Raw genomic sequence first — 24,665 nt, forward strand, 5'->3', positions numbered from 1 at the left:
GTAAGCACTGGAGAAGTGGAATTCCCATCCGTGGTTCCCTCAGGCACAAGCAGAGGTGGAACAGGCTGGGACCTCTCTGGCCTGAGGGAGAGGAGACTCCTTTACAAAGGGCAGGCATGTGGCTCCAAGGCGATGAGCTAATGGCACAGCTGCGTGGACTGTTCATGGAACTGCAGAGGGACTGGGTCTGGATCCTGCCCGGCGCCACAGCTATGGCCGCGGGTTGCCTGCATGGCCGAGCCCCGTATACTTTGTGGCCAGAGACTCCCTCCAGCTGGCCTGACCCTACCTCCAGGACAGTAAGTCTTGGGAATGCAGGATGCGCCCTTCTCTTTCTACTTGGGAAAGGGACCTTCTTAATTTTATCCCCCTCCACTCACATGGAAATGAGTTTGGATTTTCTGAGCATACACCAGCTGGCTGGGGGGAGGCAGCCCAGAAGGCTGCTGGTTGGGGAAAGGAGGAGAAGGGAGAGGGGAGGGAGTCAGGCCAAGATGAAAATTCCATGTTCTCACAGCAGAGCAATGATGGGGTGCTGAGTGCTCCCCATAGATCATCTACCCTCTGCCACCTTGCCCCTAGGGGAAAGCATCTTGCTCCTCCCTACAGGCTCAGAGGGAACTGTCCGCTCAAGCCAGCCTGTCCTCTTGAGAACCACAGCTTTCAGGGTCCACACCACTTAGCTGGCCATTAGTGAGGTTACCTTGTCTGTGCCCTGGGAGAGGTCCTCCCCGACTTCCAGGCCAACCTTTTCATGGGGTAGGGGAAAGTGGATCTGAGGAGGCTCAGAGGGGACAGGGCCTGCCACCGATCACGGGAGACCACAAGTCTGTCTAGTCCCTGGCAGTCTGGGTTCTCCCCTTGGAGTTGCTGAGGAGGGGGTGACGAAGGTGCCCTGGCGGTGGGCACTGCGCCCCTTTTGGCCAGCAGGGAGGCGAGAACGGCTGCGAGGGAGGGGGGGGGAGGGGGGAGGGTGGGGTCAGGCATTTGACTCCGCCTCCTCGCCTTAGCTCTGCTTTTGGTGGGGCGCTGGCTCAGACTAGGCTGCTCGCCGCTGTCGCTCCGGGCTGCGGGATGACACCGCCTCCGCCCGGATGCGCCTCCCTCGGCGCCCAGAGCACCCGCGTCCCCGGCCCGCTGGCTCGGTCCCGGCTCCCGCTGCGGCTGCTGCTGCTGCTGCTGCTCTGGACGGCCGCTGCCACCCAAGGCCACCCGAAGAGCGGACCCCGCATCTCCGCTGTCTGGAAAGGTAGGTGGCGCCGCGCGGCCGGTGGGGCGCGGGATCGGACGCCGCGCCGGGCGGGTGCGGAGTGTGCGGGCCCGGAGGGAGTGCTTGCGCGCGTCTGCGGGTCCCGGGCTGTCCCCGCGGGGAGCGTGTGGGTCTGGGTGAGTGTGTGTGAGTGTGCGCGCTGGCACGCCGGAGCGGGTTGGAACGCTGCGGTGAGCGAGCGGCGGGGGCCGGAGACCCGGCTAAGTCGCTCCAAGTCCGCCCCCAGCCGGGAACCGCAGCACCGGGGCGCAGGGGAGGGAGAGGGCCCCTCTCTCAGCCGAGGGGCGTTCTCAGTCCTTCAGCGCCAGGATCTCTGTACAGGACCCTTTCTTTGGCCGGGACCCCCCACCCAGGTCTCCTCTTCTTGAGCGGCGGGCTCAGCTGTCGCGCGGGGCGCAGGCTGGGCCGGCAAGGGGGGCGCGGACCCCTCGCCGCCGCCGCTGCGCTCGGGCTGCGGGAACAAAGACCCCGCTGCCTGCCCCCGCCCCCGCCCCGGCCCGGAGCGCAGGCCGGGTAAAGGGGTGGGCACCCTGTGGCGAGCCGGGCCATGGTGCGGTGCGGAGGCTTGGGGCACCCGGGCGCTGCCTCTGCAATGCCGGGACCGGCCGCTCCCCCCTTGTCCGCACGTGGCAGTTGTCACCAGGAATCGGCGCCAGCGTAGGGGGCAGTGCCCGTTGGGTGGGGCACAGTCGTTGGGACCCCCAGGCGGCGGATCTGGGGCGGGAGTGCAGATTTTAGGCCGCGATGGATAGGTGAAGAGTCTCCCCCAGGGGCGCCTCACTTTAGACCCCTGTACAATGGGTCAGAAAGCCGGCTAGGTGGGGTTTGAGGCTTTCTGCCGTGAGGGACCGATCTCCCCTCCCCTGCATTGCACACAAATGCTTCCCTGCCCCTAGACCATCAGGGCTCTGTCTCCCAAATTTGGCGGGCACTGCCGCCCCCTTTGGTGGTGGTAGACTCCCGGTGGGGGTTGGGGTACTGGTCTGGTCTGGCCCTGCCAGCAGCCTTTGATGCCTGAGGCGGTTTGCAGGAATTGCCGGAGCCTGAGCATTATCTGGGGCAGGTATTCTTAGCAGAGAGCAGAAAAAAATCCCACACACAAACCGAGTGGCCCGATCTGCAGCTGCAGTGGAGGGAATGAATGTGACTTGCCCAAGGTCACTCTGCAGTGTGTGAGCTCACAGTGCGGACTGGGGGCTCTGAACTGGCACAGGACCAGAGCTAGTTCTGAGTTAGGGAGGGGAGAAGGATTTAAGCAAGTTTTTTGGCCATAAAGGAGGGACTTTGGGGGCCAGCTGTGCTACCCAGCCAAAGGTCTTTTTGGTGGGAGTAGAGCAGGCAGCCCCCTGGTCATCTATTCATGGTGGACACCTGCACCCTCACTCATACCAGCTCCAGCCCAGGCTTTCTCTGCATTCCCGCTGTCTTTGCCTTGCCTCAGTCCCCTTGGCTGTCCTGGACAGCACAGCGTTTGGGCACTCTGAAGAGGACACATGGCCATATCTGAGTGTTCTGGAATCTCCCCCTGCACCAAACGGCTTGCATTTGGCTCTGCTGACCCCTACCCCCAAGTCTTCTCAAGAACCCCCCCCCCCGCCCCGTACTTAATGCACAGCCACTTCTGAGCACTTAATGTGAACCTCCACAGCCAGGGCACTTAGTCCCCACCCTGGGGCTATTTAAAGATGCTTTCAGTCCTCTTACCCACTTCCAAAGCTTCCAACTCAGCTCCACTTCTTTCCACTGCACACAGTTCACGACTGTGCCACGTTGGCCCGCACTGGCCGTGCCCTCCCCTTGGTAATGCGCTGTTGATCCCTGCTGGGAGTTGCCACCCCCTCACCTATCTTGTCCAAAGGCAGTCTTCGCTCATCCTCGCCAGTGCCAGGCGCCCCACTGGCCAGACAGACCCTGCCACCAGCCTCTCCCCCAGGACCACCAGCTGGTGATGGTATGCCTGGCTGACAGCTGCCTCCTGTCTCCTGTGGGGTGACACATGGCAGTCGGACAGGAATGGGCTTGGGCAGGGCAAATTGGGGCGTAGGCTGAGAAGAGGACCCTCCAGCCCTGCTGTAGACCTAGGTCCCCGTCTTCCAGGGTGTGGGGTGCTGTGAGGGTGGGCCTCCGCCAACGACTAGACCAAAGATAATGGGGTTTCTGGAGCCGCTTTTCCATGGGGCATAGACTGGGTTTTAGTTTTCAGCCAGGACAGGTGTGGGGACGGGAGTAGGTACAGGGGGCTCTTCTCTGTCATTTGTTTTATGTTGCTTAGACTCCTAAGCCTCAGGGAAAGATTTGATCAGAGAGTTCTGGGAGATTCCCAGCCTGCGCTTGTTGGGGAAGTCGATGCCTTTCCAGCCTGATGAAGGCCTGGCCCGGAGAGAGACGGATGTGTCAGCACTGACCTGCTGGGTGTCCTTGAACTCTGCACCTGTCTTTGACCCTCAGAACCCGCCAGATCAGGAAGGGCTCTGGAGATTGTTCTCTGAGGGCGTCAGGGACACATGGACCAGTCATGGATGCAAAGTGTGGGCCTGACCTCCTTGCCAGCAGGGACTGGAGGGGATTGGGTTTCAGGTGAGGGCAGAGGGTTGACATGCTCATGTAAGCTGGGCACCCCTCTCTCATTCCATCCCTGCTTGGAGGAGATGGAGAAGCCCAGGAAGGTCCTGACCTCCAGGATCAGAGGTGAGCCAGCATGTCCACAATGAGAAACAGCCTGGTCTCTGATCTCCACCTGCCCAGCAGGTTCTGCCCTCTCTCTTGTCCAATTAAACAACAGGATGTTATTGTTGACTTGGTGGCTGCTGGGGGAGCCATTATGGGGTGACTCCCCAGGGCCGGGGGATGTTGTCACCTCCTCCAGGGGATGAGGTCACAGCTGAGGCTCCCCAAGCATCAGCATTTCCAGTGGAAATCCTTGCTCTCTTGGGGGACTTAGATGTATTCATCACCTTCAAGGTGAACTCCCCCTGCAGAACCAGGGAAGGGGGGCAATTCCCGGGAGGAGAGAGGGGGTTTCCTGAGCTGGTGACGTCACTGGGAGCGTCCGGCCAAACTGTGTGATCCCTCTGTCCTGGATCGTGAAGGTTCTGAGAGCAGGCTGGAGTGGGATGGATGCTGGCATAGGCCTAAGACATCCACGGTGTGGGGAAAAGAGAGCAGAGGTCAGGCGCCTGGCTCAGGTCTTAGCTCTTTTTCTGTGTGACTCTGGACGGGTACTTTTCCAAGGCTTAGTTTCCTCATTCGTCCAAAGCTGGTGAAGGGGGGAACTCACACTTATCAGAGCATGCATCCCCTGGGATTCCTGCCTCTCTGGGATGGGCAGAGGCTGCAGTGGCCAGTTCAAACCTTAGCATTGAGGAGAAATTGAAACCTGGGAAGTCAGTGGAAATCCTCGAGTGTTGTGTTCTCTATCTTTTTGTCTCATGAGCTGAAGGCTGAGATCAGCTGGAGGAAGTGGTTCATTAGTTTGTAGTCTCAGAGGTGATTTAGCATGTTTGACATTTGACATTTGCTGGGGCCCACCTTGTACTGGTCCCAGGGCAGGGCTTGGGGTCCCAGGAATGAGAAAGTAGACAAGTTTGTAGACTTCTCAGTGTAGATGGAGAGACAGGCAGATCAACCTTCAGTTACAATAAAATATGGCAGGACCTGTAACAGAGGGCAGCTACGGGAGTTGAGGAGGTACTGAACCCAGTCTACCTAATCAAGGAGGGCTTCCTGGAAGAGGTGGTAAGTTGGGATGGCAGGAGGTGTAGAAGCCAACTGGGGAGGGGAAGGACAGGAGGAAGTACCTGGTGTGACAGGATTTCAGACCCAAAAACATGCAACTAGGACCAGGGAGAGGAGAGGAGCTGAGTGGGTGCTCCCAGCCAGGAAGGAGACACTGAGTTAGCTAGGGCTTGGGGGCTCCAGGAAGGTTTCTTGCAGGAGGGGACATCTGAGTTGGGCCACTTGACCTTACACAGCCAGTGGGAGGAAGGACCATGGCTGGCAGGGGAGGCCTCTTGTGTGTCATAGCTCCCTGATGGGAAGCCAGGGCTGGGTTTGGGGAGACGGGAGGTTTCTGCTTAACTCCTGACTGCAGGGTGCCCCAGATAAGGCAGCCTGTATCTCAGCAGAGACTCTCCATGGTGGGGAAGAGTTTCTGCCGGCACCATCTAGGCTGTGTTGGTGGGGGAGGGGCAGATGTCCTTTCTGTGACCAGCTTCCCCTTCCAGGAGCCTTCACCTCCTTGGGGGTGTGTGTGTGTATAGACCATTCCTTGGGCCAGGGGGCAAGGGGGGAGTGGGTTGCAGGTGAGGGCAGGAGTTTGGCATGCTTGTGTAAGCTCTACACCCCTCTCTCATTCCATCCTTCAGGAGAAACAGGGAGAATTGGGCAAACTCCTTTGCGAAGGGCCAGGCCAGGGCCCCTAACATGTGTGTGGTAAGCCAAGGCTTGGACCAGGGGAAGGGATCCAGCAGCCTGCAGGGATGGGGGCAGTGGTGGGAGTGGGTAGTCCTGGAGTTTGACAGCTGAGGTCCCATCTGACGTCCTGTCCTCCACCCCCAGCCCCGTGTCCCTCATTTCAGCCACCACACAACATCTGGCTATGTCACAAGAGACTGACCATACTTCCTCTACGCTGGTGGGTAGCTTTGGGGCCAGAAAGCTTCCCCTTCTCTTAGTTTCCTTTTATGGCCAGGCCTGTCTGCCCCCAGAAGCCTCCTCCCTCCCAGGGTGGGGGAGGAAGGGGTCCTCCTAGAGCCTGGAGGATTGCTGGTCCCTTATTGGCCCCCCTGTAAGAGAACAGGCTCTTCCTCCCCTGGCTAGCCCAGGCCACGGGAGCCTGGGAGATCTGTCCCCTTGCACCCCTCCACGTCACTGTGCTGAACACACAGTGACAGTTACCGTTTTCCCCAGTGAGGCATGGTGACCATGCCCAGCACCCACCTTATTTTCTGTCCATCTGTCTTCACCTCTCTGCAGCACCCATGTTTTCCTGCCCTGCTGGTTGTCACTCCCATCACCCTTCTCCTTTCTGCCATTTCTGTCTCACTTCCTCCAGCCAACCTTGGATAACTCCAGCCCACAACCCAGTGGGGCACAGCTTAGGACGTCAGAAGACAAATGGCAGAGATCAGCTGGACCAAACCACATATTCCACAGATGGGGAAACTGAGGCCAGGGATGACAGGGACTGGCCCAAGGTCATCCAATGACACAGGCAGAGCTGGGACCAGGGCTGTGTCATCTGCCCAAGCCTGCTCTTGGCCTACATGCTCCTTCCCCAGGCTTGGGGCTCCCTTAGCCCTTTCCTCCTTGGCCAGTTCAGCTGAGCCCAGATTCTTCCTGCCCCAGTGCTCTCTGCTCCCGGGAGCCCCACCAGCCATGATCATCCTCCCTTCGGGACCTTAGACTGGGCTGGCTCTATGTACCTCTTCTGGTCTTTTTCTCAGGGCAGCTGGACCTCAGGTCTCGAGGGCAGGTTGACCTGTGTCAGGACTTGGGGCTAATCTGGGTTTAACCGTCACGGCAGCCTGGGATTAGGCTGATCCTGCCCTGCGTCCTGTACCCCTGGCTTGCAGTCAGGGGATCGGGCTCTGTGCTAACGCCCTCAGGGGCAGCTCTCATCATGGAGGGCAGCCAACACCGGTCGCCATGCCTGGGGCTGTCCGTGTTCAGCAACTGTAGGGCAGAGAGCAGGAGAAGGCCTGGGTTTGCCCTTGGGTTGCACATGGGTGCCTGGAGAGGCGGGCCTGCTGCCTGGTTAGAGAGGTCACCTGGGAGATCAGGAACCTGTAGCTATAGCCAAGGACTGTGACAGGTCAGTATGGGGTTTCATAAGTGGGGGACATGTCCTTGGGAGGGGAAGATCCAGGCGAGAGCGAAGGGCAGGTCCATGGGGGTGGGGGCAGAGTGGGGCATGGAGAACCACTCATGCTGTTATCTTCTGGACCCAGGGCTTCCGCCCAACCTAGCAAGGAAGAAGGTCATGGCGATAAACTCGGTGCCCTGTCAGTGGCCCAGGAACCTGTTCCAAGAGGTCTGCGCCCGTGGCATATGGCGGTTGGTCTTCCTGCCCCCATCCACTCCTCCCTACTATCTGAGCTGTCCTCACTTGCCCATTGTTAGCCTTGGGTTGGCAGGGCCCATGGGGTGAGAGGAGGCTTGGCCTTCACCTTGAGGACCCCACAGTCCGGGCAAAATCCCACCAGACAGTGTGATCTGAGAGAAGATGGTGTGTGCCAGATGGTGTGTAGCCCAAGGTCAGAGGGAGGATGGAGCAGTGAGAGCTGGAGCGGTTGGGAGCACTTCCTAAAGCCCGGGCAGGGGTGGGGGGTGGAGTGGGGGTGGAGGCCAGGTGTTCAAGGACAGGTAAGACCGTGTGCACAGACAGAAGGGGAAAGGGCAATCAAGGGAAAGGAGAGCACAAGCCAAGTTGCGGAGGAGGGAAAGAGCTGTGGCAGAGAGAAGCAGAGATGGGCCTTGACTGCCAGGTCGAGGGGGAGGGCCCTGCCGGGATAGGCATTTGGGAGCCATGGTGGGTTCTTTTTTTTGTTTTTTTTTTTAATATTTTATTTATTTATTTGACAGACAGAGATCACAAGTAGGCAGAGAGGCAGGCAGAGAGAGGGGGAGAGGGAAGCAGGCTCCCCGCTGAGCAGAGAGCCCGATGTGGGACTCGATCCCAGGACCCTGAGATCATGACCTGAGCCGAAGGCAGCGGCTTAACCCACTGAGCCACCCAGGCGCCCTGCCATGGTGGGTTCTTGAGCTGAGGAGTCAGGGGTGGAGGTGAGTGGTCTTGGCAGATGCTGGTTGGGTAAGAACCTGGCTGGGCGGATAGTGAAGAAGGGTTCATGAGCGTATCCTGCCCTTCTCTGTGGTCTACCCCAGGCCACAGTGTTTTCTATTTTGGACAGTGATCTCAAGAGATTTGTCTTCCTCATTAGTCATGCTGGTCAGCACTCAGTGCTGTGCTGCACCCCCAGATCCCTTCCACCACCACCCCCCACTCCTCATGCCTCAGGCCTGCACACCCACGCTCACTTCACAAACCCTCTTTAGGGCATCGTGGATAGAGGTCAGGCCTTCCTGTGCCAGGAGGCCTCTGCCCAGGCTCCACCCTCTCTGGTCTCCAGTCTTCTTTTGTGTGGGAGGCACTGGCTTGGACACTTCCAAGGGCCCTTCTACAGAGCGCAGTGCTATAAGGCACAGATTCCAGAATCAATCTGCCTGAGCGTCAACCGCCACTCCACCACTTTATAGCTGAGTGATCCTGGGCAAGTTCCTCAAGTCCTCTGTGTCTTGCTGCCCTCACTGTAGAATACAGGTCCTAAGAGAACCCACCTTAGAAGAGTTCAGGGATGATGAAGTGGGTTAGTGAATCTAAAAAGCACTCAGACTAGAGCCTGGTGGATAGTAAGTACAGTGGGAGGGTAAGGCAGTCGGGATGTCACGGTCACCATCGCTGTCGATCTCCTCCTTCGTCATCTCTGATTTCTGGGGAGATGCAGACCTGGCAGCCTGGGCCCTGCCCGCTCTCCCTCACCGGCTGTGCTGGCGGAGTGCCCTTGCATACCCCACCTGCCCCGCCAGCACAGGCGAAGGCCAAGCTGGGCGGCCTTCTCTTCCTCCCCTGGGGTGGTGTAGGCATCCTCTGCCCTCTCCCCCACCTCTGCCTTGGCTCTGGGCCCAAAGGCAGGCCCTGCCCCTCTGCCCATCCTCTCCTTTGAAGGAGCTACCCATTGACCTTGACCTCATTCTGGGGCTTTTAGAACCTGCCCAGTTGAAGAACAGGCAGAAGGTGGGCAGAACATGTTGTCCATCCTGGGTTTCCTGCCTTCCCTTGGCCTTGGAACCTCCTCCCAGTTCCACGTGGGCCTCGGGAGGGGAGCCTTCCCCCACAGAGTCCCCTGAGTCTGGCTTACCCCAGTGCCCCCTGCCATCCACACTGCCCCTTCCCCTAAAGCCTTCACCGTCGTCGTCCCCCACCCCCCACCGCCGCCTGCTGGTCTCTCCACCAGCCAGGCTGCTGGTCCTTTGGGCACAGTGGCAGAGTGAAGGGAGCACACAACCTTGCTGACTTGGAGGGGCCAGAGTTTTCCTGTTTATAAAATGGGGGATAGACACTTGACCTGCCTTTTGGCAGGGTGGTTGGGGAATTTGCAGGGCAGTTGGTGGAGGCTGAAGGGGATGTTGGCTTCTTCTGCTGCCCCCACTTCCATTCAGAAAATTGTCTGTGACTCTTCCAGGACTCATCATGTGTGTGATTTGTCCTAAGAACCATGGTTGGGTCATAAAACTTAGGCCTTAGCAGGTACCAGCCCTTTCAATCCACAGAGAAGGAAACTGAACCTGGAAGGCCCTGGTCACAACCAACCAGCCACCTGGCTGCCACAGGGAGCACAGGCTTTGTTGGAGCCCCTGGGCTGAGGCCCCATGTGAGGCACGCTCCCCTCCCATCCAGAGCTGACCTTGGTGGGTGGGAGGATATGTCTCTTCAGCCCAGCAAGTTTTCACCTAGCGGGCAAGGGAGGGAAGGATGGGGAGCAGGAGAGAATGCAGGGAAGTAGAGAGAAATCATATACAGTGTTTTGTAAAGCAAGAGGCTCTCGAGATATGGTCCTGGAGGGCTGGAGCTGGTGATGGGTAGCAGAAGTCCTACGCTGGGGCCTGGCCCCACCCTGCTTCCTTGGGTCAGCGGCACAGCCCGTCTGGCTTCTGTGTCCCCTCAGCTCAGTGATTGTTCAGATCCTCTCCCTTCCACCTTGACCTGTGGGGTATGGGTTGCAAAGGGTGGAAAAGCTGTACCCTAATTTCTGGGTCACACATGGGCTCTTCCTCCTCTTTCTCAGCCAGGTGTGTATGGTAGGAGAGGGGGTATGGTGTGGTATGAGGGGGGCCCAGCAATGCAGGGTGGGGTATGGGGATGGGGGAGGATGTGGCTGAGTCCCCAGTCTGAGGTCGGCCTGGCTCCTGCCCCATGCCTGGGCCTCCCCTGGCCGGCCTGACTCAGGCATTTCCTGCTGGGTGCCCACATTCCTGTCATTCCTAGAGCCTGCCGCAATGCCTACTTTCAAAAGGCTCCTTGAGGTCATCATTCAAGGCCCATCGGTTCAGTGGGTCAGGTTGGAAGGCTGTCCCTGCCCAGGCCAGACGGCAGGGCCTGTCCTTGTTTCTGCCTTCATGGACAACACCATCCCCTCCTTTCCAGTCCCATCCCGCTCTTGGGCTGCCCTATTCTTTCATAAGCAATGAGGATGCGGGGACAGTGGGGACCAGATGGCGACAGCATCCAGAGTGAAGGAGAGGAGGGATGATACCCCTCCAGGCCAGCCTGCTTTAGGAAAACCTACCCTCTGGCGGCCCACACTTGCTCTAGCCATTAGGCCACTGGGACAATGGTGCGAGGGTGGTGTCCGTGAGAGCAGTCAAGTCTGATTCTTATCCATGGCATCTGATTCTTATCCATGGCATCTGGCCTCCCACACCCAGCCATCTTCTTGACCCTCCTCTCTGGCTGGGGCTCACCCTGCAGCTCCTGCCTCCCTGAGGAGGGTGGGGACTCGGGACCATGGAGGCCAGCGGGGAACAGGACAGCCTGAGTGTGTTTTCTCTTAGTTCAGAAGGAGCGAGGATATCACATGAGGGTGGGGGTGGGGGTCTTATGCCTTGACCCACCTTTGGGGCCATGCCCTGGGCCCCTAGCCCCCTCCCCTGCCCGAACCCCTGGTTATTCTGGGAGCTTTTAGCTACCACTTAGTCAGCCACTAATGCGTCAGGCCGGGGAGTGAAGGGGGAGACACGGTGCCAGACGGTGCTCCTTTTAGACATCTAGGATGGGAAACAGAGGGGGCTGGTCAGGCAGGGAGAGCAGGGGGGATGCTGGAGGAGGGGAGGCTCTCCTGATCCTAGCCCTGCCTAGAGGGGGGAGGGCAACACTGCTGACTGATGGGCAGTATCCTTGGGCATCACGCTCAGGGCCCTTGGGTCTGGGCACCCCCATTCAGTCAGCCTCCTCACCTTGGTTCAGCTCTTGCCCTTGTCTGGAATTCTTTTCCTGCCTCTTCCTGACCCATCTAGCTTTGATATGCCTCCCCCAGCCCTTTGGATTCATTGGGAAGCAAAAAGACGCATTTAAGGAGGTGACACTTCGTCACCCGGCTGGGCCTTTATAGGGGCGAACTCTGGCCTTGCTCAGAGCCTTGAAGGCCGCCCCCTCCCCGACACAGCTCTCTGTCATGGGGCCACGGGGCCACGGGGCCACGGGGCCTGGCTGTGAAGGCTTGGTGCTGCCTTCACTTCCAGGCAGCCCTCCTGCCCCTGAGCCCCCCAGCCCCCGCTCCGGCAACCTGAACAAAGCTTCCTTTCATGTATTCATCGAGCTGCTGCCGCTCAGACACTTCCCCGGCACAATCAGGCCCTTTGAGGGCCTTGGGCAGCTCGGGAGCCAGGCTGGGGTTGGGGTGGAGAATGGGCCAAGGCCTCGTCCTCGTCCTCGGGCTGAGCTGGTGCCGTCCTACCCATACCGGGTGCAGACTGGGGAGGGGCAGGAGCCTGGGGGTCAAGGGAGGCCATGTTGCCTGGACCTTGCTTATTCTTCTGCAGAATGGGGTGAACAGTCCCCACTTCCCCCACCCTGGGCTGCTGCAACCGGGATGTACAGGGCGTGGGACTCAGGCTCCCAATCTGTGCAGGACTGTCCTGAGGCTGGCACGGAAGCCCCCCGTGCTGTACCCCAGCCGCGGCAGCCCTCCCCCTCCTTCCCTTTGTGTTTTCAAAGATACTTCGTGAGCAGCCCTGAGTTCTGCACTGGGACAGTTCTGTGTGTGAGATCTGGGGAGGCTTGCTTTCCGGTGACAGTCTCACTCTGTCTGGTTTTCGGTGTAGGGCCGGAACTCTTCTCCTATCAGGCTTGACTCCCCGGGGTAGGACTGCTCCCTGGCCCCCAGACAAGAACTGTCCCCGGGGCCCACTCTGGTGCCTCTTTCCCGTCTACCAGAGCTGTGGTGGGCCTCGTGGGCCCCTCCACTAAGGGGTAGGATTCTGAGCTCTCAGGCCCCAGCCCATCTCCAGACACAGACTTGCAGCCTTTCCTGGCCACGGCTGGCCAGGGGAGTAGAAGGGGGAGCAGCCGCAGACTGTCTGGATCCCTGGCTGGCTGCCAGTGAAAGGGGAGCCAGGCAGCTGACCCTAGCACTCTAATTTTACCCCCACTGGAAAGGTAGAGGAGCCCGGGAGCTGGCACCTGCCAGCTGTGTGGTGCCCGAGCCTCGGCCAGCACCCCCCAGCCCCAACCCAGTGCAGAGCTGGGCTCTCGGCACTGGCCTGCGTGGCCAGGGCTGCGGAGGGAGACCCTGGGGGGGTCGGTGAGGCCTGACTAGCCGAGCTGCTCAGGCTGTGCGTGGAGCGCTCCAGGGGAGCCAGGGGAGCCAGGGGAACCCGAGGGCTGCGAGCTCAGCGGTTTCTCAGTTGGCCCACAGTGCTGGCATCTCCGAGCACCAATATCGTGAGCCAGTCTGCCTTCCCTCCTAGCATGACCTTGGGCTAGCGTGTCCACTTTGGGCCCTGAGTTTCTCCTCTGTGCCGTGGCCCAGGCCGCAACAGAGGTGAAGACAGAGAATATCCACTTCCAGGACTGACCTGACTGTGCAGGGTGCTAGCCTAAGGGAAAGGATCATGGGTTTTGGGTCACAAGGTGCGCCCCTCGTCTCGGTTGAATGCAACCTAATTAGGGATGGGCTCAGAGGGCCTCGAGAGGGCCCTGGGCAGATGCGAGGAAACGAGGGAGGAAACGGCAGCCCTCTTCCATGTGGGCTGGGCTGTGTCCTGCATCCATGTCCCTGGGAAGCTGGCTGCCCCAGAATTCACTGCAGCTGAATAAACAGTGGGTCGGCTGAGCTCCAGGGTGAGCCCCAGGGTGGTCAGGGGCAGAAGACCAGCCACAGGCCGTCCCATTTCTGTAATTTAGTCCTGCAACCGGGCCGACCTCAGCAATGTCACCGGAGATGAAACATCTTCTCCCTGGAGGTAGTGGCTACAGTTTCTTTTTGGGGCAAAATTGCCCTGGTCAGCCCTTTTGCTTAAAGGGCCAGGCTGTGCTCTGTGAAGGGCTCCCTGTCCCAGAACTGCTGCGGAGGGAGGGCCAATCTTGCCCCCTCCCGCCCCGCCCCCGGCCAGCCGGCACCCCTGTGAAGCCAGCCCTGAGCAGGCCAGGCCACCGAGGGCAGCTGAAGGGCTGAGGTGTGGGCTGTCATTCAGTGCCTGCCACTGACCCTGTGACCTTGGCCTGCCTCCTTCTGGACTTCCATTTGCCCATCTATAGAAATGGGGAGGAGTGGCTACTCAGAGTCCTTTCTAACTCTGATCTAAGCTGGCCTGCTCCCTAAAGGGCTGGGTGGGCGGGTGGGGGGGGGCGGTTGGAGAGGGCTTCCCAAAGGAGGGGTTGGGGTTGTGACCAATGTGATCTCTGGGAACCTTGACTCTAGGTGGACTGCTTTGAGGCCTTGCTATCCACAGGGGACAGAGGTGGCTGCTGGCTCTGTCCTGACAGCGGTGAGCCGCACAGACCAAAGTCAGGGAGCCCTGGTTGAGTCCCAAAGCCTGAGCCCAGCTTCTTAGGAGTAGCAGACTGTGTGTGCATGTGTGTGTGTGTGTGTGTGTGTGTTGGGGGGCAGTGGTCTGTTTTTCCCAGAGGCCCCTAAATCCTGCCCTCATCCTGAGGCTACACATATTGTAGGATAGGGGTAATGGCTCTGGGGCAAGGACAGCTGGTTGCTGGATTCCAGCAGGGGACCCTTCACTTCTACTCATGGCTCTGAGTCCTGGTGGTGCCCTAGTCTAGACCCAAACAGTAGCTGTCAGGCAGGTGCTAATGTGCCTGGGGGTGGGGTGGGGGAAGGGGGAAGGTTCTTACTGCCCAGGGCACAGCCTCAATGTTTCTGCCAATTTTGCCTCCTCCCCAGGCCACGCAGGACAGGACTGGGTTGACTTTGGCCTGTCGGAGCCTCACATAGTGCTTTTCCACGAGCCGGGCAGCTCTGCCGTGTGGGTGGGTGGACGTGGCAAGGTCTACCTCTTCGACTTCCCCGAGGGCAAGAATGCCTCCGTGCGCACGGTGAGCCTGGATCCCTCTGTCAGATCCCTCTGCTGGCCCCAGAAACAGAGCCGAGCCCCTTTCTCTCTCTTCCCTCCCCCTATTTCTCTCCTTATCTCCCCTGTGGGGTCTCAGGGAACCAACCCGTGGGGGTTAGCTCTCTTCCTAAACTGATCCAGCCCCTGTGATATCCCATATACAGTCCCTGGGAGAGGCTCCGGATTGGCACGGGTGTTGGGGCGGCGAGGAGAAAGGCCTAGAGCTAGCCCCCCAGGACAAGTGGGTAGGGCTGCTGTGGGAGATCTGGACAGGAAGCTGGGTTCCACAACCCCAGGGCCCCTGTTTTCTGAGATTTCTGGGCTGATTCTGGGCTTTGGCTTCGAGTATCAGGCCAGACAGCCTGTGTGATCTTGGGTAAATCACTCAGCTTCTCAGGGTCCTCATCTAGAGAATGAACTCTTCCTGAGACATGCATGGAAAGTACTTACAGGCCTCTGGCCTTGACAGTGGACTAACACTTTCCCTCTCCCCCAGGTGAACATTGGCTCCACGAAGGGGTCCTGCCTGGACAAGCGGGTGAGTGGGGGAGAGGCAATACAGAGGGGAGGCTGACTCCCTTGGAAAAGGGACGGGAGTCCCTGAGAGTCTGAGGAAGGAGGCCTGGCCCTGCCCTGGGAGCCACAGTCTGGGAGGAGAGAGGTAACCTTGGCTCAGGATTCCCAGTTCTGAGGGTCAGATGTGGTCCTTCTCTGAGGCCTCTCTGCCCTTACTCTGTTCTTGGAGTCAGCAGCACCCCCTTCTGGGCTCTCCTTTTGGAGGTTGCCTCCTGTAGTCAGACTTCTGATGACTCCTTCCCCAAGACTGAGGGTCCTAGTGCTAGGCCTGCCAGGACCTCCAGCCAACCTGTCTCCCTCCCCTTCTCCCGGGCAGGACTGCGAGAACTACATCACGCTCTTGGAGAGGCAGGGTGAGGGGCTTCTCATCTGTGGCACCAATGCCCGGCGCCCCAGCTGCTGGAGACTGGTAAGAGGGCCCCTCCCCGCAGACCTGGTCAGCTCACTCCTGTCTGGGTGGGCTTCTGCCCTCTGTGTTGGGAAGGAGCTGGGGGGACTCTGAGGCTGGCCCCACTTTGTGTAGAATCCCTGGGAGGAGGGGGACACTGTCTAGGAAGCTGGCACCCATGGGTGGCAGTGGCCATGGGGTCACGTGGCTGTCTGACCCTCCTTGGCCTCCCCCAGGTGAATGGCACCGTGGAGTCGCTTGGCGAGAGGAGAGGCTATGCCCCCTTCAGCCCAGATGAGAACTCACTGGTTCTGTTTGACGGTAGGGCTGCTGCCTTGGGCTGGGGAGGGTGGACAGCTCCATGTCCAGCATCCCAGGCTCGGAGGAGGGACTTCTGGGAACTGTCTGCCCTTACCCATGGCCCTCCCACCATGCCCAGGGGACGAGGTGTACTCCACAATCCGGAAGCAGGAATACAACGGGAAGATCCCCCGGTTCCGCCGCATCCAGGGCGAGATTGAGCTGTACACCAGTGACACCGTCATGCAGAGTAAATCAGGCTCCGGCTGGGTCGGAGGGGCTGGAGGGGTGTGAACACCCAGGGTGGCAGATGGGGTCCTCCTGTGCCCCGGGAGGGCTCCCTGAGGGCCGCTGGGGCCACAGCCCACTCAAGAAACCAGGGGCCTGAGTAGCCGGAGCTGAGGAGTTTGACCTGGAAGGGAGCAGGGGAACAACAGAGACAGTGGTGTGGAGGTGGGGTGGGCCCAGTACGCTCTGGGAGCAAAACGGAGGAAGCCACAGACCCAGCGTGGGGTCCCCAGGAGCCAGAGCATATCCCTCTGCTGAGCTCATGGGGGGGCATGACACCTCCTCCCTCCTCATTAGGACTCTGCCAATTAGGCAGATGTGACATAGGGGCCCCCAGGGATCTCGCCCCAGTCCCCAGGCATGAAGTCATTGCTCTCGGGCCGATGACATCTTTGTAGGAGAGGGCAAAACAGGTGTGGGCTGGAGGTGTAGTCTTAGGCCCCTTGGGCTATTGGACCTGCTGTTCTGAGTTTTCTCCTAGGTCTGATTTGCCCCGGGCTTGTCTGTAGAGACACAGGGGAGCTGTGTGCTCACCTGCACACAGGGCAGGTGCACACAGGGGTGGGTCCTCCGAGTAGACCCCCAGCCTCACACCCATTCGCCTGTGTCCCTGGCAGACCCGCAGTTCATCAAGGCTACCATCGTGCACCAAGACCAAGCCTATGATGACAAGATCTACTACTTCTTCCGGGAGGACAATCCTGACAAGAACCCCGAGGCCCCTCTCAATGTGTCCCGCGTGGCCCAGCTGTGCAGGGTGAGTGGGTGGCAGAGTGGGCAAGAGTGTGTGTCTGTGCCTATGGAGGAGCGAGCGACTCTGTGAAAAACACACCCAGGTCAGGAGTCATACGTGTTTGCACGAAGGAGCGTGCGGGATGTGCAAGTGAGTCTGGTGTGGGATTGTGGGAGCCTATGGGTGTGCACGGGAGGTTCTGTGAGGGGGCAGAGGTGGTGGGGCTCATGTGCACGCGTGACGGTGCACACATGTGTGACTTCATGTGGAGAATGTTTAAGTATGTTTGTGAGTGTGGAAGTGCATTTACGTGTGTTTCCCATGACTGAAGGCGCTGGGATGTGCGTCTGGGGCACACGTGTGAGCGTGTGTATGTGTGTGTGTGTGCAAACACAGGTCCAAGCTGCTCTTCTCCATGGGGACCTGGCACTTGGAGCCTGCGGGTCTGCACTGCCAGCCCTGTGCCCTGGGTCAGCAAGGCCTGTGGCTGGTGCCTGGTGCCAGCACCCGGCTGGAGAGGACAGGCCATGGTCGCGGCCCCTCCCAGGGCTTCCGTGCCTGCTCTGAAGCCCGGATGCTGGCATTCCTGGCAGCCGGGGCTGGGGCTGAGGGGCTCTTCCTCCTCTTCACCCTTTCAGGGGGACCAGGGTGGCGAGAGCTCCCTGTCGGTCTCCAAGTGGAACACCTTCCTGAAGGCCATGCTGGTGTGCAGCGATGCGTCCACGAACAAGAACTTCAACAGGCTGCAGGACGTCTTTCTGCTCCCTGACCCCAACGGCCAGTGGAGGGACACTCGAGTTTATGGTGTTTTCTCCAACCCTTGGTGAGTGACCCTCACCGGAGCCGGGGCGGTGAGGCGGCCAGTGGGGCTCGGAAGGCTTGGGCCGTGCTGAGGAGAAGGCTCATGGGGCACGAGTGCACAGGGCTGTTACTGGGCGGCGGGTGGGGGAGAGCCCATGCTCAGGGAGAGGTGAGTGCTGGCATGTTTGTGAGTCTGTGCACGCAGGTGTGCGTGCCCGTGCTGTGGGCGTGCTTATGGTCGCACCTGTGCCTGTGTGTCCCCTGGCCGCGTGCTCAGAGTGGGGGCTGGGGCACTGGGAAGAGGCAGCTGGGCGCTATCACGCCTTCTCAGGCATGGTCTGCACCCGATCATTCACACCTCTTAATCACTCTGGTTGATTGAAAACAAGGCAGGCGCAAGTGCGGGTTGGGTGTGTGCGGCTGAGCTGGGGAGCCCAGGCTGGGGAGCCCAGGCCGCAGCTCTGTTGCTCCGGTGCTGGTAGACCTGGCCTGGCTGGGCAGGGGACGGGAGTCTGGCCTCCTCGGGTGGCAGCAGGCTGCAGCTGGGCCCGGACAGGCTGGAGGACCACCCAGCTGGAAGGCATGCACTGGGATTAACTATGGCCCAGGGCGAGGGGTGGGGGGGTTAGCCTCTGAACTTGGTGATTCTGTGACAGAACACAGGTTGGGGTCTTTGATTACAGCAGAAAGAAATGTGGTTGAACTTGCCTCTCTCCCTTCTCTCTTCCCTCCCTCCTTTTCCTCCTTCCTTCTCCCCTGCTATCCCTCCCTCCTTCCTTCACTGGTGTTTGAGAATCTTAGGCACTAGGCTTGACCCCTGGGATAGTCCCTGTCCTCCCAGAGCTCACAGCCTGGGGAACTTGGTTATGCCCTTGTCTGGGGCTGGGCTGGCCTGGGTGTGTGGGGCTGGGGAGGTCCCAGGTCCCCCACTGAGGTGTTCTCTCTGTCTCCCAGGAACTACTCGGCTGTCTGTGTGTACTCGCTTGGGGACATTGACAAGGTCTTCCGTACTTCCTCACTCAAGGGCTACCATGCGAGCCTTCCCAACCCTCGGCCTGGCAAGGTAAGCTGAGCCCCCCACGATGGCCCGGGCCTCGGACCCACCTCCCAGCTGCGCCACTAACCCGGACCTGTCCTCCTTGCCCAGTGTCTCCCAGACCGGCAGCCCATCCCCACGGAGACCTTCCAGGTGGCTGATAGTCACCCTGAGGTGGCACAGAGAGTGGAGCCCATGGGGCCTTCGAAAGCACCACTGTTCCACTCCAAGTACCACTACCAGAAAGTGGTCGTTCACCGCATGCAGGCCAGCCGTGGGGAGACCTTCCACGTGCTTTACCTAACCACAGGTGAGGGGCCACCCTGGGGCCTTCGGGCCTGCTTTGTAAGAATGGGCATGAAGGGCGTAAAGAATAACATAACTAACATCTGGTTAGATCTTTACACCTGGAAGGAAGAATTGATTGACCGACAGCTGTCAGGGGTTAGTATGTGTGGCTGTGGAAGAGTCAGGCAGGGAGGGCTTCTTGGAGGAGGTGGGGGAAGATGGAAGAGGAGAGGGTCTCCCAGGATGGGAGAAGAGCAAGTGTGAGGGTTCAGAGGCAGAAATGTAGCAAGTCTGAGCCAAGATGGGTATAGCTTTGGTCCAGATGTCTGACCCAGGGAAGATGGTAGGAAGAAATGTGGAAAATCAGGAGGAAGGACTGGCTCACCGGTGTCCCGTGGGCCTCTGCCAGGCGGAATGAGGAAATTGGACTCTCTCCGTGTCTGTGGGACTGTGCAGGTGCAGGGAAACCTTTGATGGGGGATGCCAAGAATTTAATGCGACATGAGGAAGGACTTAAAGACAGCAGAGACTTACAGAGTCTCTCGCTTTTTTTCCTTTTTTAAAATATTTTATTTATTTCAGAGAGAGCACAAGCAGGAGACATGGCTGAGCAGGGAGCTGGATGTGGGGCTCGATCCCAGGGCCCTGAGATCATGACCTGAGCTGAAGGCAGATGCTTAACTGACTGAGCCACCTAGGCGCCACCCCCCCCTTTGCAGAGTCTTGCAGAGAACCACAGAGGGAACTTCCTGGGGAGGGGGGCGGTCAGGGTTTTGCTGACCCCAGAGGCCCTGGGAGATACCCCTGTTTTCTGGGAAGTCGCCAGCTGTGAACGAGCCAGCTCCGGGCTGAGTTTCTGGCAACTTCTTGGTCCCAGTCTATGGGCAGAGGGGCTCCTGGGAGCAGGCGCAGAGATCAGTGTGGGCAGGGGCCACGGCCTTCCTTGAGACCGAGTGCTGGTGCCATGAGAAAGGGCAGGGTCTCCCCAGGGGCCTCACACCTCTGGGGCCACACAGTCAGGGCCTCAGGCGCCCGCCCTCAGTACCTCCCCGCCACGTGGCTTCCTCTATTTATTGCTTCACCTTGTGGCTTTCTCAGGGCCACGGTGACCTTCGTGACTGTTTGACTTCTGGAAGCCTCGGGGAGAGGAATTCCCCAAGGGGCCTGGCTTCTGGGTCCTGTGACCTCGCTTCTTTACTCCTCCTTTCATCCTGGCTGTACCCATGTGCCCCATCCCTGCTCTGCTCAGCCGTGGCTGGCACGGCGCTGGGGTATAGGAGAGGAAGGGTCACACAGTGCAGGACTGAGAGCAGGAGACAGAACAAGGAAAGCTGCATGGGGCCGTGGGCTCCTTTCCTGCAGACCCAGGAGGCGAGCGCACTTGAAGGATGAGGCCGTTGTCCCAGTTTATCCGTGAGGGCCATTGGAGAGGTACCGTTTTGGAGCCTGCAGCAAGAAGGATGGGGGCCAGATAAGAAATAGAACTTTCTGAGCCCTCTGCAGAGAGTGGGAGGCTCTCACACCTGGGAGAAGTTATGGGAGGCACTCATGGGGCTGCCATGGAGGCGGCGGAGGGCAGTGTGGGCGTGAAGGCAGCGGCAAGGCTGGGGGCTTGTCAGGACAACGCAGTGTCTGGGCACATCTCAGAGCCTGCAGAGGGGGATCATAGACACATAGAGGAACGTTCTAGGCGGGTGATCATCTGATCATCTGACTGCTTTTTTGGGGCAAGTGATGCCCTGGGAAATTGGGAAGGAGGGAGAGGGAGGGAGGCTATTCTCGAAACTGGGACAGAAGGTGAGTTGGGAATGGGAGGACCCGGGGGTCAGAATGCCCATTAGTCCCCGACAGGTATGAATGGAGACAGCACAGCCTCAGGGGCAGGCAGCCTGGTTCTGACCTTGGGAATCTCCATGTGGCATCTAACGTCCTTTTCTGATCAAAGATTTTATTAAAATTAATAAAATCCCCAAAGATTAAATGCAATGTAGAGTCCTAGATTGGATCCTAGAACAGACAAAGGACATTAGTGGAAAAACCCCAAAAATCCAAATAAAGTCTGTCGTTGAGGTGATCCTAATGTCCCAGTCTCAATTGCTTCATTGTGACCATGTACCACAATTACATAAGATAGTAACGTTGGGGGAAACTGGGTGAAGGGTATTCGGGAACTCTGTACTATCTTTGCAACTTTTCTGTAAAGCTAAAAATATTCCAAAATGAAAAGTGTATTTAAAGCAAACAACCCCAATGAGTCCGGGAAGCAGGAGAGTCATAGAAGGAGTGGAGGGGTGGGGTTCTGACGTCTCTGGGTTCCAGTCACTGGCTGTGTGACCTTGAGCTAAGTTGCTCAGCCTTTCTGAGCCTCATTTCCTCCTCCCGGAATTGGGAAGATAATACCCTCCTCTTAAGTGTGTTTAATCTTAAGGACTGAGCGGTGCTCGAGGCTAAGGCACAGAGGATCCACACGTACCATGGACAGTACTGAGGTTTTGTTCTTTGTGCCCCAGCTGCCCTTGCAGCCTTGGAGAGCTTTGGGCCTCTTGGGGTGGCCTCTGCGGCCCAGCCTGCGAAGCTCCCTGGGTCACCCCCAGGCTCCCACATCCCGCCTCAGTCATACTCTCCTCGCCCCACCCCACCCCACTCCTGTGACCCTCACCTGAACCCCGACTGCCCAGTCATCCTCCACATGTCTTTGCTGGTTGGCCCAGCCCAGAGGGAGGCTGCCTGGCTCTGGAGTGGAACGCCCGCCCACCAGCCCACTGACCCTCTGCCCCTCACCCCCAGACAGGGGCACCATCCACAAAGTGGTAGAGTCCAGGGAGCGGGAACGCAGCCTTGTCTTCAACATCATGGAGATCCAGCCCTTTCACCACCCAGCTGCCATCCAGGCCATGTCGCTGGACACTGAGCGGGTGAGCCTCCCTGCTACTGCCTGCTACAACCAGTGGGGCTACCCGGGGGATGGGGGACAGAGCTCCTTTGCATGTGATTTGCACGTCCTTTTAAGAGCCTCTGGGCCCCAGGGCCTGCCAAGGTAGGGCTGGCCTGGTGACTTTGAACTCGGTGCTGGGGCTGGGTGCCCTGGCCTGACCTGAGTCCTGCTCTCCTTCTAGCGGAAGTTGTACGTGAGCTCCCAGTGGGAGGTAAGCCAGGTGCCCCTGGATCTGTGTGAGGTCTACAGTGGGGGCTGCCACGGCTGCCTCATGGCCCGAGACCCCTACTGCGGCTGGGACCAGGGCCGCTGTGTCTCCATCTACAGCTCTCCAGGGTACGTGGGCCCGAATTCCTTGTCCCTGGGAGCAGGTGAACACAGGAGGGGGGGGTGTTGGTGGGCTGCAAGAGGTGCGGGGGGAGGGGTGAGCGGGGCGGGGGAACACTGCTGTTGATCCTGGGTAGGGACGAGGATGGGGAAAGGGCCGGACTTGTGGCCTCCTGCCTGCTTAGCCTCTCTCCCCCTTCCAACTCCAGGCCAGTGTTGCAGTCCATTAATCCAGACGAGCCACACACAGATTGTCCCAACCCCAAACCAGGTACCCAATCTGGCCCTGCTGGGGCCCCTGTCTGAGATGGGGCAGGACAGTCCTGCAGAGGGGGCACCCTTTGGTCTGGGCTGGTTGTGGAGAGGGGAATGGTGAGGGAGGCAGGGGGGAGTCGGGAGGAGGTGTTCATTTTAAAGCATTGGCCCTGGAGCCCTCGTCAGCAGAGGAGAACACAGCCTGCCGTGGGAGCCCTGGGCCCCCTCCTCACAGCTGCCTCCTCCATCCCTCTCCAGATAGTGCCCCACTGCAGAAGGTTTCCCTTGCTCCGAACTCTCGTTACTACCTGAGCTGCCCCGTGGAGTCCCGTCATGCCACCTACTCGTGGCGCCATGAGCAGAATGTGGAGCAGAGCTGCGAGCCGGGCCACCAGAGCCCCAACTGCATCCTGTTCATCGAGAACCTCACAGCCCGCCAGTACGGCCACTACCGCTGCGAGGCCCAGGAGGGCTCCTACTTCCGGGAGGCTCAGCACTGGGAGCTGCTGCCCGAGGACGGCGCCACAGCCGAGCACTTGCTGGGCCGCGCCCGGGCCCTGGCCACCTCCCTCTGGCTGGGTGTCCTGCCCACGCTCGCTCTTGGCCTGCTGGTCCACTAGGGCCTCCTGGGGCTGGGCATGGTGCAGGTTTCTGCAGCCTCGGGGGCCCCAGAAGAGTCTCCCATCCAGAGCCGGCCGGGTCCGGCGAGCTCCTGGCCCGCTACTTCTTTCCAGGGAGACTGTGTAACCTGATGAAGGACACCAGGCCTGGAGATGGCCAGCCGCAGGCGGCTGCTGGGCCCACGTGGGGCACGGGGGCTGGGGGCCATGGAAGGAAGGCGCTGTTATGAAGCTGGGGCATTGAGGACTTCAGACTTTATCTTCTGGAGAATACTTTTCGAACACCCCCTCCTCAAACTCGACTAAATGCAGTTATGTCCCCAGCCCAAGAGCCCGTGGGCCAGAGAACGGGGTTTGGAGAGGGAAGCTGGGACCCCGGCTTTGGACCTTGGGGCTGAGGCCTGAGTCCTTCCGGATTCTCCATATCCCGACTGCCACCTCCTCCCTCCTCCTGCTGTGGCCGGGGGTGGCCGCTGTTCCCACAGGCCCAGGGCTGCCTTCTGCGGCTCCCTCACCAGCCCTGGGTCCCACCAGGCAGCGGCCTTGCATGTTTATTGAAGGATGTTTGCTTTCCGGACGGAAGGACGGAAAAAGCTCTATTTTTATGTTAGGCTTATTTCATGTATAGCTAATTCTGACTGCATCTGTATGAAAATACCAAAACTACATGCTGGGGGTGGGGTGGGACAGGGAGGGACTGGGGAAGACATGGGCTGGGGTGGGGGGTCCCAGTCTGAGGCTCCGGGGACGAGATAAGAGTCTAGGGACAGGCATGGGTTCACGGAGGGTGGCATGAGCTGGCTCTGCCCTGGGATCCCAGTCTGAGGGGAATATGGTCCCAGTCCCCCAGTATGGGGGGCAGTTCTGGGGGGGGGTAGGGTGAGGGAGACAGGGGAGAACAAAGGAGAAACTGAGCCCTAGGTTCACCACATTCATATAGAAGGAGGAGCCGGGTCCTCAGGGGGAGGTTCCCGGACTCTGCCCTTGGCATTGGGGGTTGGGGGGCGGGGGGTCCCTTCCCCGCCCCTCAGCCCCCTTCCCCAGGGGCTGTGCTTCCATGCTCCTAGTCTCCCACCTTCAGCTCAGGACATGTTATAACTTAGGCTAAACTGTGAATTCCGGTGGGGACAGCCTGGGCCAAGCTCTCTAGGTGCGTGGCTCTGCCCCCAGCCCTGTCCATGGATTTCAGCAGAGAGCTGGGCCCTTCTCTGGCTGTGTCTGGCCAGCTCAGGGCAGGGCCTGGGGCTGGCGGCCTTCCAGCTTTGGCCCCTGCATCTCTTCTCAATGCACTTTAATAATGTAACATATTACTAATAAACAGACTATTTATTTACCTGTGCCTGCCTCTTGCCTGCAAAGCCATCCTGGTCGGGGAGACAGGGGGTGGGGGGGTGGGGCTCCAGTTTAGGACCCAGTACCTCCTGCCTGTGTGAGCATCACACACACTTACTGTCTCTGTCCTTGGAGCCCAGGAAGTGCTCAGCAGTGCTCCTAGCTAATGAGCTAATGAGAGGCACAAACGGGATCCGAACCCACATCTCCCGAGCAGCGTCCTGCCTGCCAAGCTGCTGAAGGGAGTTAGGCGGCTCTTCAGAGGGACAGTGGGCCAGACAAGGGCAGGACCAGAAATGGGGGCACCCAGAGGGAGGGATGCAGAGAGAAGGAAACCTGGAGGCCTCCTAGGGCCTTGTCGCCCCTTTGTTCCTTTCTCGCCTGTCCCTGG

At 59.5% G+C, this 24,665-nt stretch overlaps 1 protein-coding gene across 1 annotated transcript; it reads left to right on the forward strand.

The window, feature by feature from the left end:
* Positions 1–1,074: 1,074 nt before the first annotated feature.
* SEMA7A (semaphorin 7A (JohnMiltonHagen blood group)) lies at positions 1,075–24,277 on the forward strand (the record flags this gene model as incomplete). The annotated part of the gene is made up of 15 exons (XM_080809489.1): positions 1,075–1,249; positions 14,227–14,378; positions 14,892–14,933; positions 15,288–15,380; positions 15,596–15,680; positions 15,799–15,909; positions 16,565–16,704; positions 17,319–17,503; positions 18,436–18,544; positions 18,629–18,827; positions 21,593–21,720; positions 21,922–22,076; positions 22,277–22,338; positions 22,581–23,929; positions 23,974–24,277. The coding sequence occupies 14 exons, from the start codon at positions 1,075–1,077 to the stop codon at positions 22,940–22,942; spliced, it is 1,998 nt and encodes a 665-aa protein (XP_080665615.1). The 3' UTR covers positions 22,943–23,929; positions 23,974–24,277.
* Between the last annotated feature and the right edge of the window lie 388 nt (positions 24,278–24,665).

Source organism: Martes martes (genome assembly GCF_963455335.1).
Source record: "Martes martes genome assembly, chromosome: 7".
Taxonomy (NCBI): Eukaryota; Metazoa; Chordata; class Mammalia; order Carnivora; family Mustelidae; genus Martes; species Martes martes.